At 40.8% G+C, this 17,822-nt stretch overlaps 1 protein-coding gene across 1 annotated transcript in view; it reads right to left on the bottom strand.

The window, feature by feature from the left end:
* Positions 1–5,035: 5,035 nt before the first annotated feature.
* The window catches only part of NFATC4 (nuclear factor of activated T cells 4), a 92,232-nt gene continuing 79,445 nt past the window's right edge, over positions 5,036–17,822 (bottom strand). Inside the window, exons 6-10 of the mRNA XM_075828965.1 lie at positions 15,758–15,898; positions 11,795–11,850; positions 10,854–10,980; positions 9,464–10,627; positions 5,036–7,709 (exon numbers count right to left, since the gene is read on the bottom strand). Of these exons, the coding sequence (XP_075685080.1) occupies positions 7,654–7,709; positions 9,464–10,627; positions 10,854–10,980; positions 11,795–11,850; positions 15,758–15,898 (1,544 nt within the window). The 3' untranslated portion in view covers positions 5,036–7,653. The remainder of the gene's footprint in view (positions 7,710–9,463; positions 10,628–10,853; positions 10,981–11,794; positions 11,851–15,757; positions 15,899–17,822) is intronic.

Below are 17,822 nucleotides of genomic sequence, written 5' to 3'. Positions count from 1 at the left end.
CCCAGAAGGTAAGGGGCACCTTATAGTAAACTTCTTCCGCTGCAGAGGTGGGACCCGCATCTATCTAACTTTTATGGCATATCCTGTGGATATGCCATAAATGTCCAAGATGGGAAAAACCCTGTAAGTAGATTCAATGCTTTGTTTTTATAATTTATTGCGCCCCTTACAATTTTATTTAATTACATTGATTTTCTCCTGTTTCTAACTTGTTTATTCCCATAAGGTATATAGCTTTCACAGGACTTAATTAAAAAAATGTCTCATTTAGCTTGTCTGTTTTTATTTTTGAGGACACTTAGCTGATGAAAATTGCCCTTTCTGAAGTTCAGTGTTTTTGTAGCTTCTCTACTAAACATCTTATTAAAGGATCAATAAATACGTATTATGTTGTGGTCACCTAGGTGACCCTCAACATGTAATTTTGATATTCTGTTCAGTCTATTGGTTAAAATTAGATCCAGAGGTGACCCCCTTCCACCATTGTTGGGTCCTGCACCAGTTGTGAAAGGTAATTGTCTTTAATTATTGTAAATAATCTTCCTTTGTAAGACCTGCAGGTTTCTGCCTCCCAGTTTCAGGGTAGTTAAAGTCGCCCATAATAATTAGTTCATTATGGTTTGCTGCGTCATCTATTTGCCTTATTAGTAGATTTTCTGATCCTTCTTTACACTTGGAGACTTATAGTAAACCCCTATCAGTATTTTATTATTCTTTCTCCCTCCCCTTATTTCCACCTGTAGGGACTCCACATGATCATTTCCCTCATAGACATCATCACGCAGGATGGACTTTAGGCAGGATTTTACATGTAAGCAAACCCCACCCCCTTCCTTATTAGTACGATCATTCCTAAACAGACCGTAACCCTGTAAATTAACAGCCCAGTCATAGCTATCATCCAGCCATGCCTAACTTATCCCCAGGGGGGAGATTCAAATTTTTAACAACTGGTTCCCTATTTTGTGAACAAAACATATGCACCAAGGGGGTGGGGTTTGCAGTATTTCGCGCCATGGAAAATTATTCTAATAATCAAATAAAACAATTACAATATTCCAAATACACCCTATTTTAAAGTGGACTCTAAATAAAGAGATTCCCTGTCCTGAATGTTTAACTGGATTTCCACACTAATATATATAGCACCAGAACCAAGCTCAGTACATATATACAACACCAGAACAAAACTCAGTACATATATACAACACCAGAACCAAGCTCAGTGCATATATACACACACCACCAGAACCAAGCTCATTACATATATAAAACTCTAGAACCAAGCTCAGTACATATATACAACACCAGAACCAAGCTCAGTACATATATACAGCACCAAAACAAAGTTCAGTACGTGTGTGTATATATATATATATATATAAAATGAGAAAAAGAGTAAAGCAGCACAGCAACAGCAGTGGGTGCAGGCCTCCTAGGTTGAGGCTAGGAACCCTTGTTAATGAAGTCCAAAAAAATGAAGAGGCAGCACTCCAAGGAAATTGGTGAAAAAAAGTGGTGTCTTTATTCACCCCAGGCAGGCAACGTTTCGATCCGTCTCTATGGGATCTTTGTCAAGCTTTGTCAAGGGCTTGACAAAGATCCCATAGAGACGGATCGAAACGTTGCCTGCCTGGGGTGAATAAACACATCACTTTTTTTCACCAATTTCCTTGGAGTGCTGCCCCTTCATTTTATATATATATATATATATATATATATATATATATATATATATATATATATACACAACACCAGAACCAAGCTCAGTACATATATATATAACACCAAAACCAAGCTTATTACATATATACAGCACCAGAACAAAGCTTAGTACATATATACAACACAAGCACAAATACAGCTCAGTACAGAGATCATTTGCAAATGCCACTTAAGCCCTTCCATATACGGTGGGTATGGCATAAAACTACATCTCCCAGTATAGCCTGAAAAATGATAAGGATATGCTGGGAGTTGCTGTTTCACAAAAAAGAACAATACACCCATCATCTCGCTGAAGATCATACAGTGACTACAGTACTGATCAGTCACAGGAAGAATAAACATTTACATTTAGTGACTCACAGGTGACATCTTCTCAGATTGGAGTAGTTCATTTTCTTTTATCTTTTCCATCTGGTAAAATTCTCATGGCGCCACACACTATTCCCCTGAAAATAATCATATAATGCACTGTGCCCCTGAATATAATAGTGCTACACACTGTGCCCCTGAATATAATAGTACCATACACTGTTCCCCTGAATATAATAGTACCATGCACTGTGCCCATGAATAAAATTGTGTCAAATACTATAAAATAATGCAACACACACACAGTGCCCCCTGTAGATCTTGCCCCTCATAGAGTCACCTGTAGATCGTGCCCCTCGTAGGGCTACCTGTAGATCGTGCCCCCCATAGAGCCCCCTGTAGATAGTGCCCCCCATAGAGCCCCCTGTAGATGCTGCCCCTTATAGAGCCCCCTGTAGATAGTGGCCCTCATAGAGCCCCCGGTTAATAGTGCCTCTCATAGAGCCCCCTGTAGACAGTGCCCCTCATAGAGCCCCATGCAGACAGTGCCCCTCATAGTACCCTCTGTAGACAGCGCCCCTCAAAGCCCTCTGTAGATAGTGCCCCCCATAGAGTCCCCTCTGTAGATAGTATATAGTCTACAGGCTGTAAATAGCGTCACCTACAGAGTTCCCTGTATATAGTGCTCCCCTTAGATAAGGCCCCCGATAGAGTACCTTGTAGATTCAGTGACCCCTGTAGATAGGGCCCATATAAAGTCCCCTATAGATAGTGCCCCCTGTAGATTTGGTGACCCCTGTAGATAGTGCCCCTTGTAGATATGACCCCCTATAGAGTCTACAGGGGACTCTATAGGGTGCCCCTTGTAGATAGTTCCCCTTGTAAATATGGCCCCCTATAGAGTCCCCTGTAAATTTAGTATAGGGGACTCTATATGGGCCCCTACAAAGTCCCCTCTTACCTGTATCTGTTTTACTCTTATCCCTATTAACCCATTCCTCTATTCCACCCCATGTTCATTTCTTAGCTTCAGCTCACTAGCTACGCTGTACTCCCCTCATATACAGCAATTGCCCTCCCAAGTTCCCCGTTAAACACTCCTCCAAACTTGTAGCTATCTTCTCCCTTAACACTGCTGCACCGTCCCCATTCAGGTACTGTAGAGTCTGAGGCCAACAAAGAAGTCGGCCCAGTTCTCCGAGAACCCAAACCCCTCCTCCCTACACAAACTTTTGAGACACTTGTTCACCTGCCTAATCTCCCGCTGCCTCTTTTGTGTGGCATGTGGTACACATAGTATTACAGAAATTTGAGGTTCTTTCCTTAGCTTACAGCCAGGGTCATAACTAGGAAACACTGGGCCACATAACAAACTTTTGACTGGTCCCCCTTCCCCTGGGTGCCACACACAGGCCCCCCTTGCAGATAGTGCCTCCCTGTAGATTGTGCCATATAGCCCCCTGTAGACAGTGCAATAGAGTCCCCCATGTATACAGTGCAAAACAGCTCCCCGTGTAGATAGTGCTATACAGCCCCCACTGTAGACAGTGGTAGATAGCCCCCAGTCGACAGTGCTATACAGCCCCCCCTGTAGACACGCTATACAGACCCCCCTGCCTGTAGTCAGTGCTATAAAGTCCCCTGTAGACAACACTATACAGCCCCCCCCCTGTAGACAGTGCTATACAGCCCCACCAGTAGACAGTGCTATACAGCCCCCCTCATAGACATTGCTTTACATCCCCCCAGTAGACAGGGCTATACAGCCTACTCATACAGTGCTATAAAGCCCCTCCCTGTAGACAGTGCTATACAGCCCTCCCTGTAAACAGTGCTATACAGTCCCCCCTCTAGACAGTGCTATACAGTTCCCCCCCTGTAGACAGTGTTATACAGCCCCCCTAGTACAGTGCTATACAGCCCCCCCAAACAGTGCTATACAACCCCACTTGTAGATAGCACCCCCACCTCACTTGTATATAGTGCGATATATGGCCCCCTCAAACAAACAAAAAATTAGACTCACCCGGGCCCCGTTCCCCCGACGAACGGAGCAGCTCCTTAACGCCGATGGGATCCTTGCGTAGGCTGGGGTGATCCAGTGATGTTATCATGCCGGCCTGCGCAGGGTTCCTGGCCCTGCGCCTGATAGGCTGCAGACCGAATGTGGCATGTAGCCTATAGCAGAGCAGGGAGGTAACTCCCTGCTCTGTCAGTGTTCAATAGTGTCTGTGTCCGAAGGACGCAGATACTATTGAATGTGGCATCGCTACCGCTGTAGCAACCATAGCGGCTGCTAGTGGAGCCTCCGGGCATGGGGGGCCGTGCGACCGGCATCACGGGCCCCTTCATGCCGCGGACCTCGTAGCAGCCGCTATGGCTGCTACAGCGGTGGTTGCGCCACTGCTTACAGCCTAAATACCTGAAATCATTGTTTCGGACCTTCCACCTGCCTCTAACTTTGTTATTGGTGCCAACTTGCACCATGACCGCTGGGTCTTCACCAACCCCTCCCAATAATGTTTACTTTATTACTTTACGCTCATTTTATTTATGCCCTATCAGGGAGGTAATTGGAGGGTGGGGGGGGGGTCTCATTTTTATTGATAGGGACAAGTAGGTAAGTCAGACACCTCCAGTTTTATTTACCTCTTAGGGAACAAAGGATTGAGCAGGTTAAAGTGCCAAAAGCCTGATGAAGGTTTGATGCGATGGGCAGACATTGAGAGTCAGTCAGAATGCACCCATACACAGTCGATTGTTGGCAGATCGTGTTGACTTCAGAGTCCCCTACCAAATTTTTTGCCACCACCAACCGCAATCCAGCCTGGACCATGATCTTGCAGAGAAACTAGGGGAAATTCCCTGCAGATATCCAAAGAAGAACCTTGCAGCTTTCATGTGGATGATGATGATGATTATTGATGATGATGATGATCAATATGTAAAAAAGAAGCTTTGTACGGAGAATTTTCAACATATTTTTAATAGACCGGCTGCAAAATACAAACTTACAAATTGCCAAACTGGCATATATAAAAATAATAGATATATAAATACACATAAACCATTTATTAAGGCAGGGATCCATAGGGTACATCTGCATAAATTAGTGCTACATTGGATAAGACAAGCACATTTATGGTTGATTTATGCATAACACAGGAGAATGGAAGAAGTCGTTGTGCTGTGAAAGACCTCTATGGGCTGATCTCCTTGTCTGAGGCTTCACCTTGGCTTCTCACATTCTCTCAGCAGAAACAAATTCAGAAAAAGGCTTTGTATACTTGTTTCCTTAAGCTAGTTTACATGCCGGATGTGCATAGGTCACATTTGTCGTATATATTTTTATGTGACATATATCTATGTCAGTCAGTCTGTATGAATAATAAATTATAATCGATTTTACAAAAGAGCGACAAGTACATTTGGAAATAAATCTTGACATTGGAAAAGGTCAGAGAAGAAACCCAGACCACTACCATTTAAAGTCACTCCAATGCAGTGTAAAGTTGGGGTTACAGTTTAAGGCTCGTTCACATCAATGTCACCCTTCCGTTATTGGGTTCCGCTAGACCTTTCCGTCGGAGTAACCCATGAACGGAAAGGCAAACGGAAACCATAGGTTTGATTTTAATGGTAATACTTCCGTTGCAAATGGTTTCCATTTGCCTCCTTTCGGTAAGGTTTCCGTTTTTTTTGGCAGAAACAATAAGGCAGTCAACTACGCTATTGATTCCGCAAAAAAACGAAAATATTATAGAACGGAGACAAATGGAAGACATTGAAATCAAGGGTAATGCAAACGGAAGCTATGGTTTCTGTTTGCCATTCCATTCATGGGTTCTTTCGAAGGAAAGGTCTAGCGGAGCCCATGAACGGAGGGGTGACGCTGATGTGAACACACCCTAAGTCTTTTAATGGGTCATCCCCTGAGTTTGATAGAAAATTTTAATTATTTATTATTGCAGATTTTGCCTCCAGTTTCACATGCTATGTGTAAAATATTTTACAAATCTACTGCAGAAAGGTTCCTTAATCTACATTTAGAAACACAATGGGAATGCCTTAATACTGCTTGCCCTGTGGTATCGCTTCCTAAGTATTTTGTTTTTTTAAACAATGTTTTTATTACATTTTTACAGCAATATAACATGAGTATTTTAAATACAAATATCATACCAGAAATGCAGATTACACACTCCAGAAAACATGGATGCTGTACGGCGGTGATTCCCAACATTATTATCATGAAGGAACCGCTAAACAATTTTTTCCACTCCCCATGATCCTCTGCGCCTATTTCTACCTCTAACAAGCTTGGTGTAGGGTCGAGTATAGAATTCTATAATTCTTAAATAGCACTATATTCTGGATGAGATGTGTTGACTGTTTTGCCAAGCATCTTTAAGAAGGCTAAAATTAGTTCGTATGGTTTTTCTGTTGTGTTCTGGCGAACCCCTGACTTTGGGAACAGTACTGAAAGGAATCGGTTCACCTTATATGAGCCATTTCAGGCCTTTTTTCTTGGACCTCCCAGCTAAATGACCTCCTTCGTAATTTACCAAGCCTCTCCATGAAAATCTGTACATAGTGGGCATTGTCCTACAGCTCTGCACTGTTGGCAGTGGTACATGTAATACAGAAGAACAGCCTACTCGGGAATTCATAGCGAATGGACCTCTATCCAGGTACAGATCAATCACAGATGACTTACAAGCATGGACACAGACATGTAAAAGGCAGCATACAGAAGGTCAGTATAAAGGAGACCATAAATACACCAATGAAATTAGGCCTAATGGCTTACTTTCCTATGACTGACAGGTGCAAGAATATCCATGTTGTTTCTTATATAAATGGATCAAGAAAGTTACTTGAGGTCACCTTATATATGGTGAAGATAATATGTGGAACATTTGGTCATAGCAGAAGGCCAAAAAATTTTACATATCCGGATGTCCATCAGTAGGTCCAAATTGTATAGTAAAGGAGTCACAGTGGTTTTCCCTATGTGTCCCTGGATGAAGGAATTATATACTCTTTTAGACCTTTGTCTGAGATGACCTATTGTAAAATACAGATGTGACCTCCCTTAACTGATCTCTAAACCAACATATACCGACGATGTTCAACAAACATGTAAAAACATACACATACCTCCAACGGACGCCATCCATCGCCCATAGACTACCATGTTAAAAAAACAAAACATATATGTTTAACAGATACAGTTCTTACTGGATGGCTGTGACAAATGCCTCTGACGGATGTCATCCATTGCCCCTATGTTAAAAAACTCCCTGTTAAAAAAAACCTATACATTTTTTCTAGATGGCAAAAAATTGTATTGAGTTGGTATCATGACAAATTCTATAAATTAACGCAATTCAAGGAAAGTTAAGGCTGGACTCTGTACAGGTGAGTTGTTTCAAGCATATAATAAAATAAAATTGTAGCAGACTTTGTATGAGAAGTCCTTTCAGCAAGATTGTATCTAGAAGAGCATAGCTCTTTTGTTGGTCCATGGCTATCGGTAGTTGGCTTTAGATGCTTTGACTGTTAAAATGTGTTATTTTCCTCATGAAATGGTTATTTTTGATTTGAGGCCATGTTTTAATTCTGATGCCTCTCTGGAAAACTGTGCAGGTCTTGACCTATAAATTCACTTACTGTGATGGAAAGAAAGAAATATGATAAACAGTCAGACAGCTAAGCATTTTTCGGTTGCACATGCAGTATTAAATAACATAAAATATTAGCGGGGGTGGCAGAAATTTCTTGCATGGTTGGAAAAACAGATGTTGAGCAAATTATATGTTCTAGTCATCATTTGTCTTTTCTTTTTAACGATGGTACCAGGACTGGTATGTAATTTAAACGGTAGGTATATTACAGTATTTTAGTAAATACTTGTATTCCCAATGAAATATCGATTTTGGAGCATCTTTTCTTAGAAACTGTGTTTTACTGTCCCTTTGTTATTCCTCCTGGAAATGCATGAATATACAGTATTGACAACTGAGTGTTACAATTCCTCTTGTCAATGGGGCATGTTCCTATACAGTCTCACACTGTTCAATCAGTGCTGTCATTGTCACAATGTGTAGGGACATTCTCTATTTACAATCGTAACACCCAGTTGTCAATTTATTTATCCATTTCCCGGAGCAATAACAGAGGGAGGGCAAAACACAGAGTTCTAAGAAAAGATGCTCCAGAATTGACATTTTATGGGGAATACAGGTATTTACTAAAACAGGCCAGTCAGGAGTGTCGACAAGGTGTCTACATTCATACAGACAGAAACTTCTAATAACCTCCTTTCCACCCTGGGTTCTGCTGATATATAATTAGTTGATGAAAGAAACAGATAACTTGGTCATTAAAATAGTCTGTTTATGTGACAGTAAATGATCAGAATTCCTATTATTTTACTTGTTACCATGACTGTAAATGATTTATACCATGTCTGTGAGTTAGGCCTCGTGAGACCGTGTGACCGTTTGTCAAATATATTCTACCTAGACAACACAATGCTTCTTTGGGATGCCATGAATCTTTTTTTTTGTCAGATTTGTACGGAATCTGACAGGAAAAAACCTCCATATGTTTCCATATGAAATCTGAGACATCTAGTAAATCCCCATGAATCTCCATGGTAGCTTTATTACGGCTCGGTACAATATGAAGCTGTAATATGGCCATGTGCTTGGGGCCTTATAGCATACCTTATATTTAATACTTGTTTAATTTACGTAAAGGAGAAATTTACCCAAAACATTTTTTTTACTGAAATATTATAAATATATGTTGAGTCTTCGGGCTTGGACCTCGACCAATTTCCAAAGTAATAGCGTGCCAAACCCATTCTGCACTGCTTAGAGATTCTCACTTCTGGAAATCCCGGACACAACATTTTAGGCACTCGGCCAGTCAAATCAGTAGAACTTTGGTTAAAATCTTGTCAGAAATTTCCATTAACTAAAATCTCAGTGCAGAAGCAAAGTAGTTCTGTAGAAAGTTTCGTCCCCCTGTTCCGGCGATCACTGTTGGTTTGAGCTCACAAATTCTATTAATGTGATCTCCTGACACACGCATCTAGGACATGTGAGCAGATCATTTATGGCTGGATTTCTCCTTTAATCAGGATCTGTATACAATAGTAAACGCATCAGCTCTGACCCCTAATATTGTATCTATACAAAAAATACACCTTGAAAAATGGGAATCATGGATCAGGACTGAAGAACATATTATGCAAATAGGTCAAATTGTAACCAGCAACTATGAAATAATGAGATGTGTGGAAAAAAATCAGAATTCAAAATGTAATAAACTGACAAGGGAAAATATTCGGAGAACAGTATAAAATGACAGTGATATTACATTGTGAATTTAATGGAATAGTCATTTTATATTTTACCTTCTTCCAGTGTGATCCCCTGGATTGGTATCGGATGGAAAGGGTTTTCAAAAACTTGACTATGTTCTTTTCTTACTCCTCCATCATTGGTGGCAGAATTGGCATATTCTTCCAAATGTTTTTGATAACAGCCATCTTTTTCATTTTGGTTTGAAGGCATCGAAACTGCGGTATCAGAGGTTCCCTCTTGACTAGATTCTGGAACAGTAGGGATGATTGGAGAAGGAGGAGAGGAGAAAGAAGGAAGTTTTGATGGACACAAAGTGGTGAGTTGGGAAGAGCTGCAGGAGGACAAATTTTGGTAGTTCGAAGAAAATGTTTGGGGAACACTATCATCTTTACAAGATAGAGGCAAACTTGAATTGGGGGTGGAAAACCCTGTATGACTTGATGATCCCAAATCATCTATTTTTAAAGGGTGTGCAGAACTAGTAGAGTGATTTGAGAGAGGACTTGGAATAAATTGTTGATTTGCTGCACATTGTTCTGCTCTGCTTATTTCCGCAGATGTCGAAGAATGTTTAGAGTTCATTGTATCCAAGCTATCAATTTCACCTAATCTAGTGTATGTTGGAGGAGCACAGGACGGATATGGCTGATACCCTGGGACAAAATGCTGAGTAGGACTATCAAATTCCAAACTTGGCAAAATAGGAGAGGATTGGTAGTTGTGATGAGAACTTGTTCCCCTCTCCTCCAGTTTACTGTTCGTGTTTAAATGGGCAAGCAAAGATCCACCAAACGTAGTTGAGCATGTGGCAAGGGATGAACATGGTTGTGGGGACCAGGGAACTGGACTAGGTGGTAGTGCTGAGCTATTTGTTTGAAATGGCAGTGTTAAAGACATGTCACCACTATTCTCTGGGTAGGTTGGGGGACATTTCAATTCAGGAAGCACTGTTGGATTAAAATAGCAACCTAAAAAGGAACTACCGATCACACTACAGTCAGAAGCTCCTGAGAACATTCTTTCCTGGTGTGGAGAAATATAATACGGAGACACCTCCATAGGTGCTTCTGACAAATTTGGTGTTACAGGGGACACAAATGATGTGGATAGCTCCATATGGCCAGGATCGAACGTTATGTGAGATGGAGAAGGAAGAGAAGCAGAAGAAAATCTACGTAAGGTCATTTCAGGAAGAGGCTCCTCCTTAAAAATGACTGAAGATGAATAATGTAGACATTGGAAGTAAAATAGCATAGGATCAGAAAGGTAGAATGGATGATGATGAAGATGAGAATAAGTAAACAAATATAGAAAAATAACATTTAATGTGTGCCTAAAATTCTCAATAAAATCATGTGATACCATTTCAGTTAAATATTTAAACCGCTTTATCAACATGCATTCATAATATAGGCATTGCACAAAATGAAATGTACTTACTTGGTAGGTAGCGAAAGCCCTGCATAGGACTTCTCTTCCGACGTCCATTCGAGATGTAGAAATAGACTTGTAGGGGTCGTGTGATCTCCTTATTACAGTATTCTGGGACTTGCACAGACAGCAAAGACTGGAACCATTACAAAAATAAATTCATATAGATTAATGGTAAGCTCCAGGTGATAGTTTCTCATTAGCATAACCCTTTAGCACCAGGAGGTGGCAGCAAAAGATCTCGATATGTTTCTTGTATGGTCAGCTGAAATCATTGGTGGTGGCTTTCTCAGGCTTAGGGATGAGCAAAAACAGACAAGATGGCAGGAAAACTTCCCACACAGCACATATGTTGTATATTCTCACTAATAGATTTAAAACCAATTAGTACTTTTTTTATTACCATGTTTTATCTGTGTCCATATGCCTGTCTACTAGGACTGCTAACAGTTTTTTCATAGACTATAAAATATTATCGAGATTGGTCAGATTAGAAAAACGCATTTTAACACAAAACATGGATAAATTGCAGAAATTACCTTGGATTTACACTACGTTTGAGTTGAATGTTCGCCTTATACATAATGGGCCTATAGACTTTTATAGACTAAATGTATTCCAAAAGAAGCTTCTGCTGACATATGTTTGCCCAGTATATGACTACCTCAACTATATTAAAAGCCCAGAACAAGACAATTGAATACATCTAAGTTAAAAAACTATTTATACGTACTTTTTTTAGGGGGCTAATGGGAGTCAATGGCAGACATATGTAACTGTGTAGGCATATAGTTGCAAACATTTGAGACATATGTGGACATTTCTAAACAGTCCCGCCCATAGGCAAGTCCTGAATGTGGCGTGAACCTAACTCAACATGGGATTTTTCCCTAATAAGCGATAAAGGAAACAATCTATAATCTCCTCCGATATATAAAGTAAGGTTGTACCTCATTGCTCTTTAGTCTGTTTACTTTTGCTTCCTCTTCCCATTGAAGTTTTCCATCTATTAGCAGCAAGGAAGAAAATGATAATGTCACTCCTGTAATACAGCTCATGGTGAACACAAATGTATCCAAATGCACTACCTGTACCATGTTCTACCCTGCTTATCTGAATGCTAAATGGAAGGATCTGTTCAAACTAATCTTAAAGGAGTTGTCCCATCTGGACAACTCCCCCCCCCCCCACATTGAAGCTGCCCCGGCAATCAGAAGATCACTACAGGTCTGGTTGCTGAGACCCCTGGGTATATCAGCTGATCTGCGTGCAGATGTAAATCATGGGTGATTATGTAGCTCATAGTATTGCCAAGTAGTCCAGAGCAGAAGCCAATGTTGAATTAGGGTTAGTGGAGGCCCCTGGGGAAAGAAAAATTGGTAGGGGTCCCTATTCCAACTCTGCATATGGCCCTCTCTACATGATGGGACCCCCACTACTATCTTTTTCCCTGTTCCCATATCAGCATCTAGTGGACAACATCGCATGGTGACTGCCTGATTGTAAGGAGAGTGCCTGGTAGGCCACAGCTTAAAATTTGCATGCCGATTACATGGTGCAGGAGAGGCAGCCAAGGACTCTCTTACGCCCACCAGACTACTGGCTCTCCTGATCTGGTTGTGATTATAGCAACTAGTTAGGGATAACCAGCCTGGATGTAAAGGGTGGTAGAGGCCTCCTTAGGTCCCTTAGGTGGGGGAGGCCCTGGGGCACTTCCCTTTGTGCCCTACAATAAGCTGGCCCTGGCAGAATCCAATATTTGCACCGCGGCCCTTTAAATTGCTGGATCAAAATCTGTGAGGGCCACTCTATACACAAAACCGTAGGATTCTTTTGTATATATGTGTTAGATTACTATTCACTTTTTGAAGGGTCACTGCATATTAGATGGGCAGAATGTATATAACTTTTTAGCGCTGTGTATTAACAGAGCTGTAGGGTCTGCAGCCTCATAGGTAAATTCTATGTGTGGCTGCAACAGGCAAGAGCCCTATAAACTCCCAATAGAAAAGGAAACATGGTTTCTTGACTTCTAACAATTGTTCAATACACACTGCTCAAAAACAAAAAAACTCATACTCCTGGGATGACGTTTTAACAGATGTGACCTCGGCAGCCTGTGATTATGACACGTTATCCCAGGAGGCCGGCCTGGACGAAGAAACACAAAATTCTGAGTAAGTACAGGTTTTTGTTTTCTTTTGAGTTGCGTTTTTTTGCAGCGGAATCGCAGCTTTACAGCCGCAAAAAAAACGCAACATCTGCTATTACCTCCCCATTGAATTCAATGAGGAAAACCCGCAACAGAAAAGGAACGATTAGAGTATGTTCACACTGTCTATTTTCGGCCGTTTTTCGGGCCGTAAATGCCTGAAAAACGACAGAAAAATCGGAAGCAAGAAAGCCGGCCTCGTAAAATAACGGCCGCGAAAAAGAAGTGCAAGTCACTTCTTGGGATGTTTTTGGAGGCGTTTTTCATTGACTCTATGGAAAACTGCTCCAAAAACAGCCGTAAAAAACGCAGCGAAAAACGCCGCAAAAATCGCGAGTGGCTTAAAAAACGTCTTAAAATCATGAAAACCGCTCCGTATTTTCAGACGTTTTTTAACTCAGAGTGTGAACATAACCTTACAAATACAATTGACATGCTGCGGATTAAAAAACTGCACCGCAGGTCAATTTCTGAGAGTTTTTTCCGCTCATCATTTACGCGGCGTGTGGATGAGATCTGTTCAAGTCTCATCCACTTTGCTGCTACTGTATTATGCTGCAGATTTTCCACAACGAAATTAGTTGCGGAAAATCCGCAGAATTTACCCTACGTGCAAACTTCATTAGTATTGGTGAATCCGCAGATTTGCGCCCCCCCCCCACTGATCCATCTAAATCACGGCCTTAAACTCCAAGAAGCCTTTAATCAAATTTAAGAATTTTGTCTACTGAAAAAATGGTTGGCATGTCCTCTAAATTAATCTAGCTGCAGAACTAAAGTCAGCACCAGGAAATCCTTTGAAGATACCATTGAGTATTGGAGATCCATGGCAATCCGGGTGAAAATGCTTTATGCTTGCCAATCCGAGTGTGGAGTAGACAGGGGGCTCACGTACTACCGGAGCTGGCCCTGTGTAGTCAGACTCTTACCCTGCCAGGAATAACTGAATAATATAGTAGCTCATAAATTTTGAAAAACAGCGTAACCCGCAGAGGCATAACTTACATTTCTGAGGCCATGATACAAATTCTGTAACACAGCCCCCCAATCTTACACACAATTTATAGTACTAGTATCATGTTATGTGGTAGGGAAACAATTAGGTCACCTTAGGCACCAGTTCTTGGGTGCAACTGCAACGTCTGTATCTCATGTACTTACACCCCTGAAAATATACATTTTGATGTCTGTTTATAGCGATAATTCTTACATTTGTGTCCCAGAACCTAAATAATGCACACAATGGTATGCCACTACAGAGATAATAAACACAGTGATGTCACATCACAATGCTAAGGGTATGTTCACACGCTTAACCAAAAACGTCTGAAAATACGGAGCTGTTTACAAGGGAAAACCGCTCCTGATTTTCAGAAGTTTTTTGAGCAACTCGCGTTTTTCACGGCGCTTTGTACGGCCGTTTTTGGAGCTATTTTTCAATAGAGTCAATGAAAAACAGCTTCAAAAACGTCCCAAGAAGTGACATGCGCTTCTTTTTCGTGGGCGTCTTTTCGGAAAACGAGGTGTAAAAAAACGCCCGTCGGAACAGAACACCGTATTTCCCATTGAAATCAATGTGCAGATGTTTGTAGGCGTTCTGCTTCCGATTTTTCAGCCGTTTTTCGGGACGTTTACAGCCCCAAAAACGTCTGAAAACACTACGTGTGCGCATACCCTAATAAACACAGTAAGGTCACAGTACAGGGCTGATAAACACAGTGATGTTACAGTACCAGGATAATACATATAGTGAGGTCACAATGCAGATATAATAAACAGTGATATCTGCACAGGGATAATAGAGAGTGATGTCACAGCACAGGGGTAATGACCAATGTGAAGTAGCAGCACAACAATAAAAGTCACACTGATGTCACTGTACGGGAATGAAGCACACAATGATCATGACTGGTTTTACTATACAGTATTAATAGACAAAGTATTGTTACAAAACAGGAATAGCAAACAGTGACGTCATAGTTCATAGATAATGTTACAGAACAGGGATAATAAACATAGTGATATCACAGCTAATGGCTAAGGACCACAGTGATGTCACAACACAAAGATAATAAACACAACATCATAATACAAGGATAATACAGTAATGTCACAATCCATTCATAATAAACGGTGTGATGTCATAGGAAAAGAGTTATTGCGCACACTGATGTCACAGTATGAGAATAATGTGCACAATGTCGTCACAGTACAGGGATAATGTCACAGAATAGGAAAATATAGTGATGCCTCATATAATGGCTAAGCAGCTGTTTGCCCCTGTTGTAGATAGCTGGACTGTCTTTATAAATTGGTCATGATCCCTTAATTTATGGAAAATGTATGCTTATATAATAGTTAATGGACCAGATTCTGCATATTTTGTACTCCATATTGATGCGGTTCTTCATACTGGATGAATTCATATTTTTTTAAGATAGTGGATTATTTATTATATATTCATCTACACTGATATACTGAAACACTGACACAGAAATATGACACATTTGCTGAAATTATGAAGAATTTCTAGTTTGGTTACTTTATATGATGTGGGTTGCTAAATTTGCATTTTTATTTTTTTTATTTTATGTCATTATCCAAATAAAGTGTCTGATCGCCAGATTATATCTTCTGTAAAATAATTCATCATTTATTTACATTCAGTTTCTTAAAGACAAATTTGTAGTTTGCATCTCACCTGGACCTTTCTCTATGAAGACAACTTTTGAGTCAGAAAGAAAGTTGGAACCACAAAGTAACAATTCTTCACGACCATTGACTGAGCATGCACTCAGACTGTAGTTTTCCACTTGAGGGAGCTCTTGAGCAGAACGTTGAGCTGTGTCGAAAAGAGGAAATCGAAGTGTTAAAGTCAAAGCATGTAGGTATTTCCAACCAAAGTTAACCCCTTTCACACTGCAGCCAGTAGTTACTCCCCGCTTTCCAAAAGCCATAACTATTTTATTTTTACGTCAACAGAGCTGTATGAAGGCCCTTTTTTGTGGGACGAGTTGTAGTTTTTAACCCCTTCCCACTTTTGGGAGTGACTGTACGTCCAAATTCAAAGTGCTTTCCCGCACACGGGCGTACAGTCAAACCCTGTAGATGAAGCCGGCACAGGAGCTGTGCGCGCTTTATCTTCAGTGGCTGTCAGCTGTCATACACAGCTGACATCCCGCTGCAATGGCTGTGATGGCAGTTACCGCCGATCGCAGCCATTTAACTCCTTCAATGCGGCAGTCAATGGCGTCCGCCGCATTGAAGTGGTTGACAGAGGGAGGGAGCTCCCTCTGTACCCCCCGGGCCCCCCGCGATGGATCGCGGATGGCGATGGTTGCTATGGCAACCAGGAAGCTGTTGCTAGGCTTCCTGGTTGCCCAGGTACGGTAGCCTATTAGGTCCTGCCCGAGGCATGACATAATAGGCTATGTAGTAGTGCAGTAGTAGTGCAGTGTATCATACCGGGGATCAGAAGACCAGATCTTCAAGTCCCCAGCTCAGTGTAAAAAAAAAAGTGAAAAAAGTAAAAAAAAATGTGAAAGAAAAATAAATAAATAAAAGTTTTAACTAATAAAAACAACAATCGCCCTGTTTCCCTGATCAACTCCTTTATTATTAGAAAAGAAATGAGAACATAAAAAAAAAACTATACATAATAGCTATTGCCGCGTTCGGAACGGCCTGATCTATAAAAATATCACATTATTTTTACTGCACGGTGAACACCGTAAATTTTTTTAATAAAAAACAATGACAGCATTTTATTTTTTGATCATCTTGTCTCAAAAAAAATGTAATAAAAAGTAATCAAAAAGTTGCAAGTAATGCAAAATGGTACCAATAGAAACTCGTCACGCATAAAACAATTCCTCCTGCAGCGATATCAACTAAAAAATAAAAAAGGTATGGTTGTCAGAAAATGGCGACACTAAAACATGATTGTTTTAGAAAAGAGTATTTTTATTGTGGGAACGTAGTGAAACGTAAAAAAACAATATAAATTTGGTGTCGCTGTAATCGTATCGACCCACAGAATAAAGTTAACATGTTGTTTATACTGCACGGTGAACACTGTAAAAAATAAAAAATAAAAACCGTGCTAGAATTGCTGTTTTTTGGTTTCCTCATCTCCCAAAAAATGGAATGAATAGTGATAAAAAAATCACATGTACCCCAAAATGGAACCAATAAAAATTACAGCTCGTTCCAAAAAAAACGCGCCCTCACACAGCTCCGTCACCGGAAAAATAACAAGTTATGACTCTCAAAACGCAATGATGCAAAATGAGGGACCAGACTAATTATTTAGGTCCAGTAGAATTTCACTAAATACCCCACATCGTCATTTGCTGGACCCCACAGTTGAACCCCGTAGATGCAGCGGAGATGAGGAAACTTTAGGGCCTTGTGCTGCTTATAGGGCTAGTGAAGAAGTCAAAGATTAGGCAATACTGGAGCGCAGATATTTTGTATAATACCCAATAAACCCGGCCTGTGCATAAAGGATTGGTTCAAAGCGTATCTCCCCATTATTACATAATCCTATTATGCCCTGATGCACTCTGCCCAGCTTACATATACCCTGATGTACTCCGCCCAGCTTACATATACCCTGATGTACTACGTATCGTTTAAATATACCCTGATGTACTCTGCCCAGCTTACATATACCCTGATATACTCTGCCCAGCTTACATATACCCTGATGTACTCCGCCCAGCTCACATATACCCCCACATTATAAGATAAAATACCAATAAAAC

Source organism: Rhinoderma darwinii, chromosome 1, assembly GCF_050947455.1.
Source record: "Rhinoderma darwinii isolate aRhiDar2 chromosome 1, aRhiDar2.hap1, whole genome shotgun sequence".
NCBI classification, from domain to species: Eukaryota; Metazoa; Chordata; class Amphibia; order Anura; family Rhinodermatidae; genus Rhinoderma; species Rhinoderma darwinii.
The sequence above is the reverse complement of the archived record's forward strand: the minus strand, read 5'-3'. Positions and strand labels throughout refer to the sequence as shown.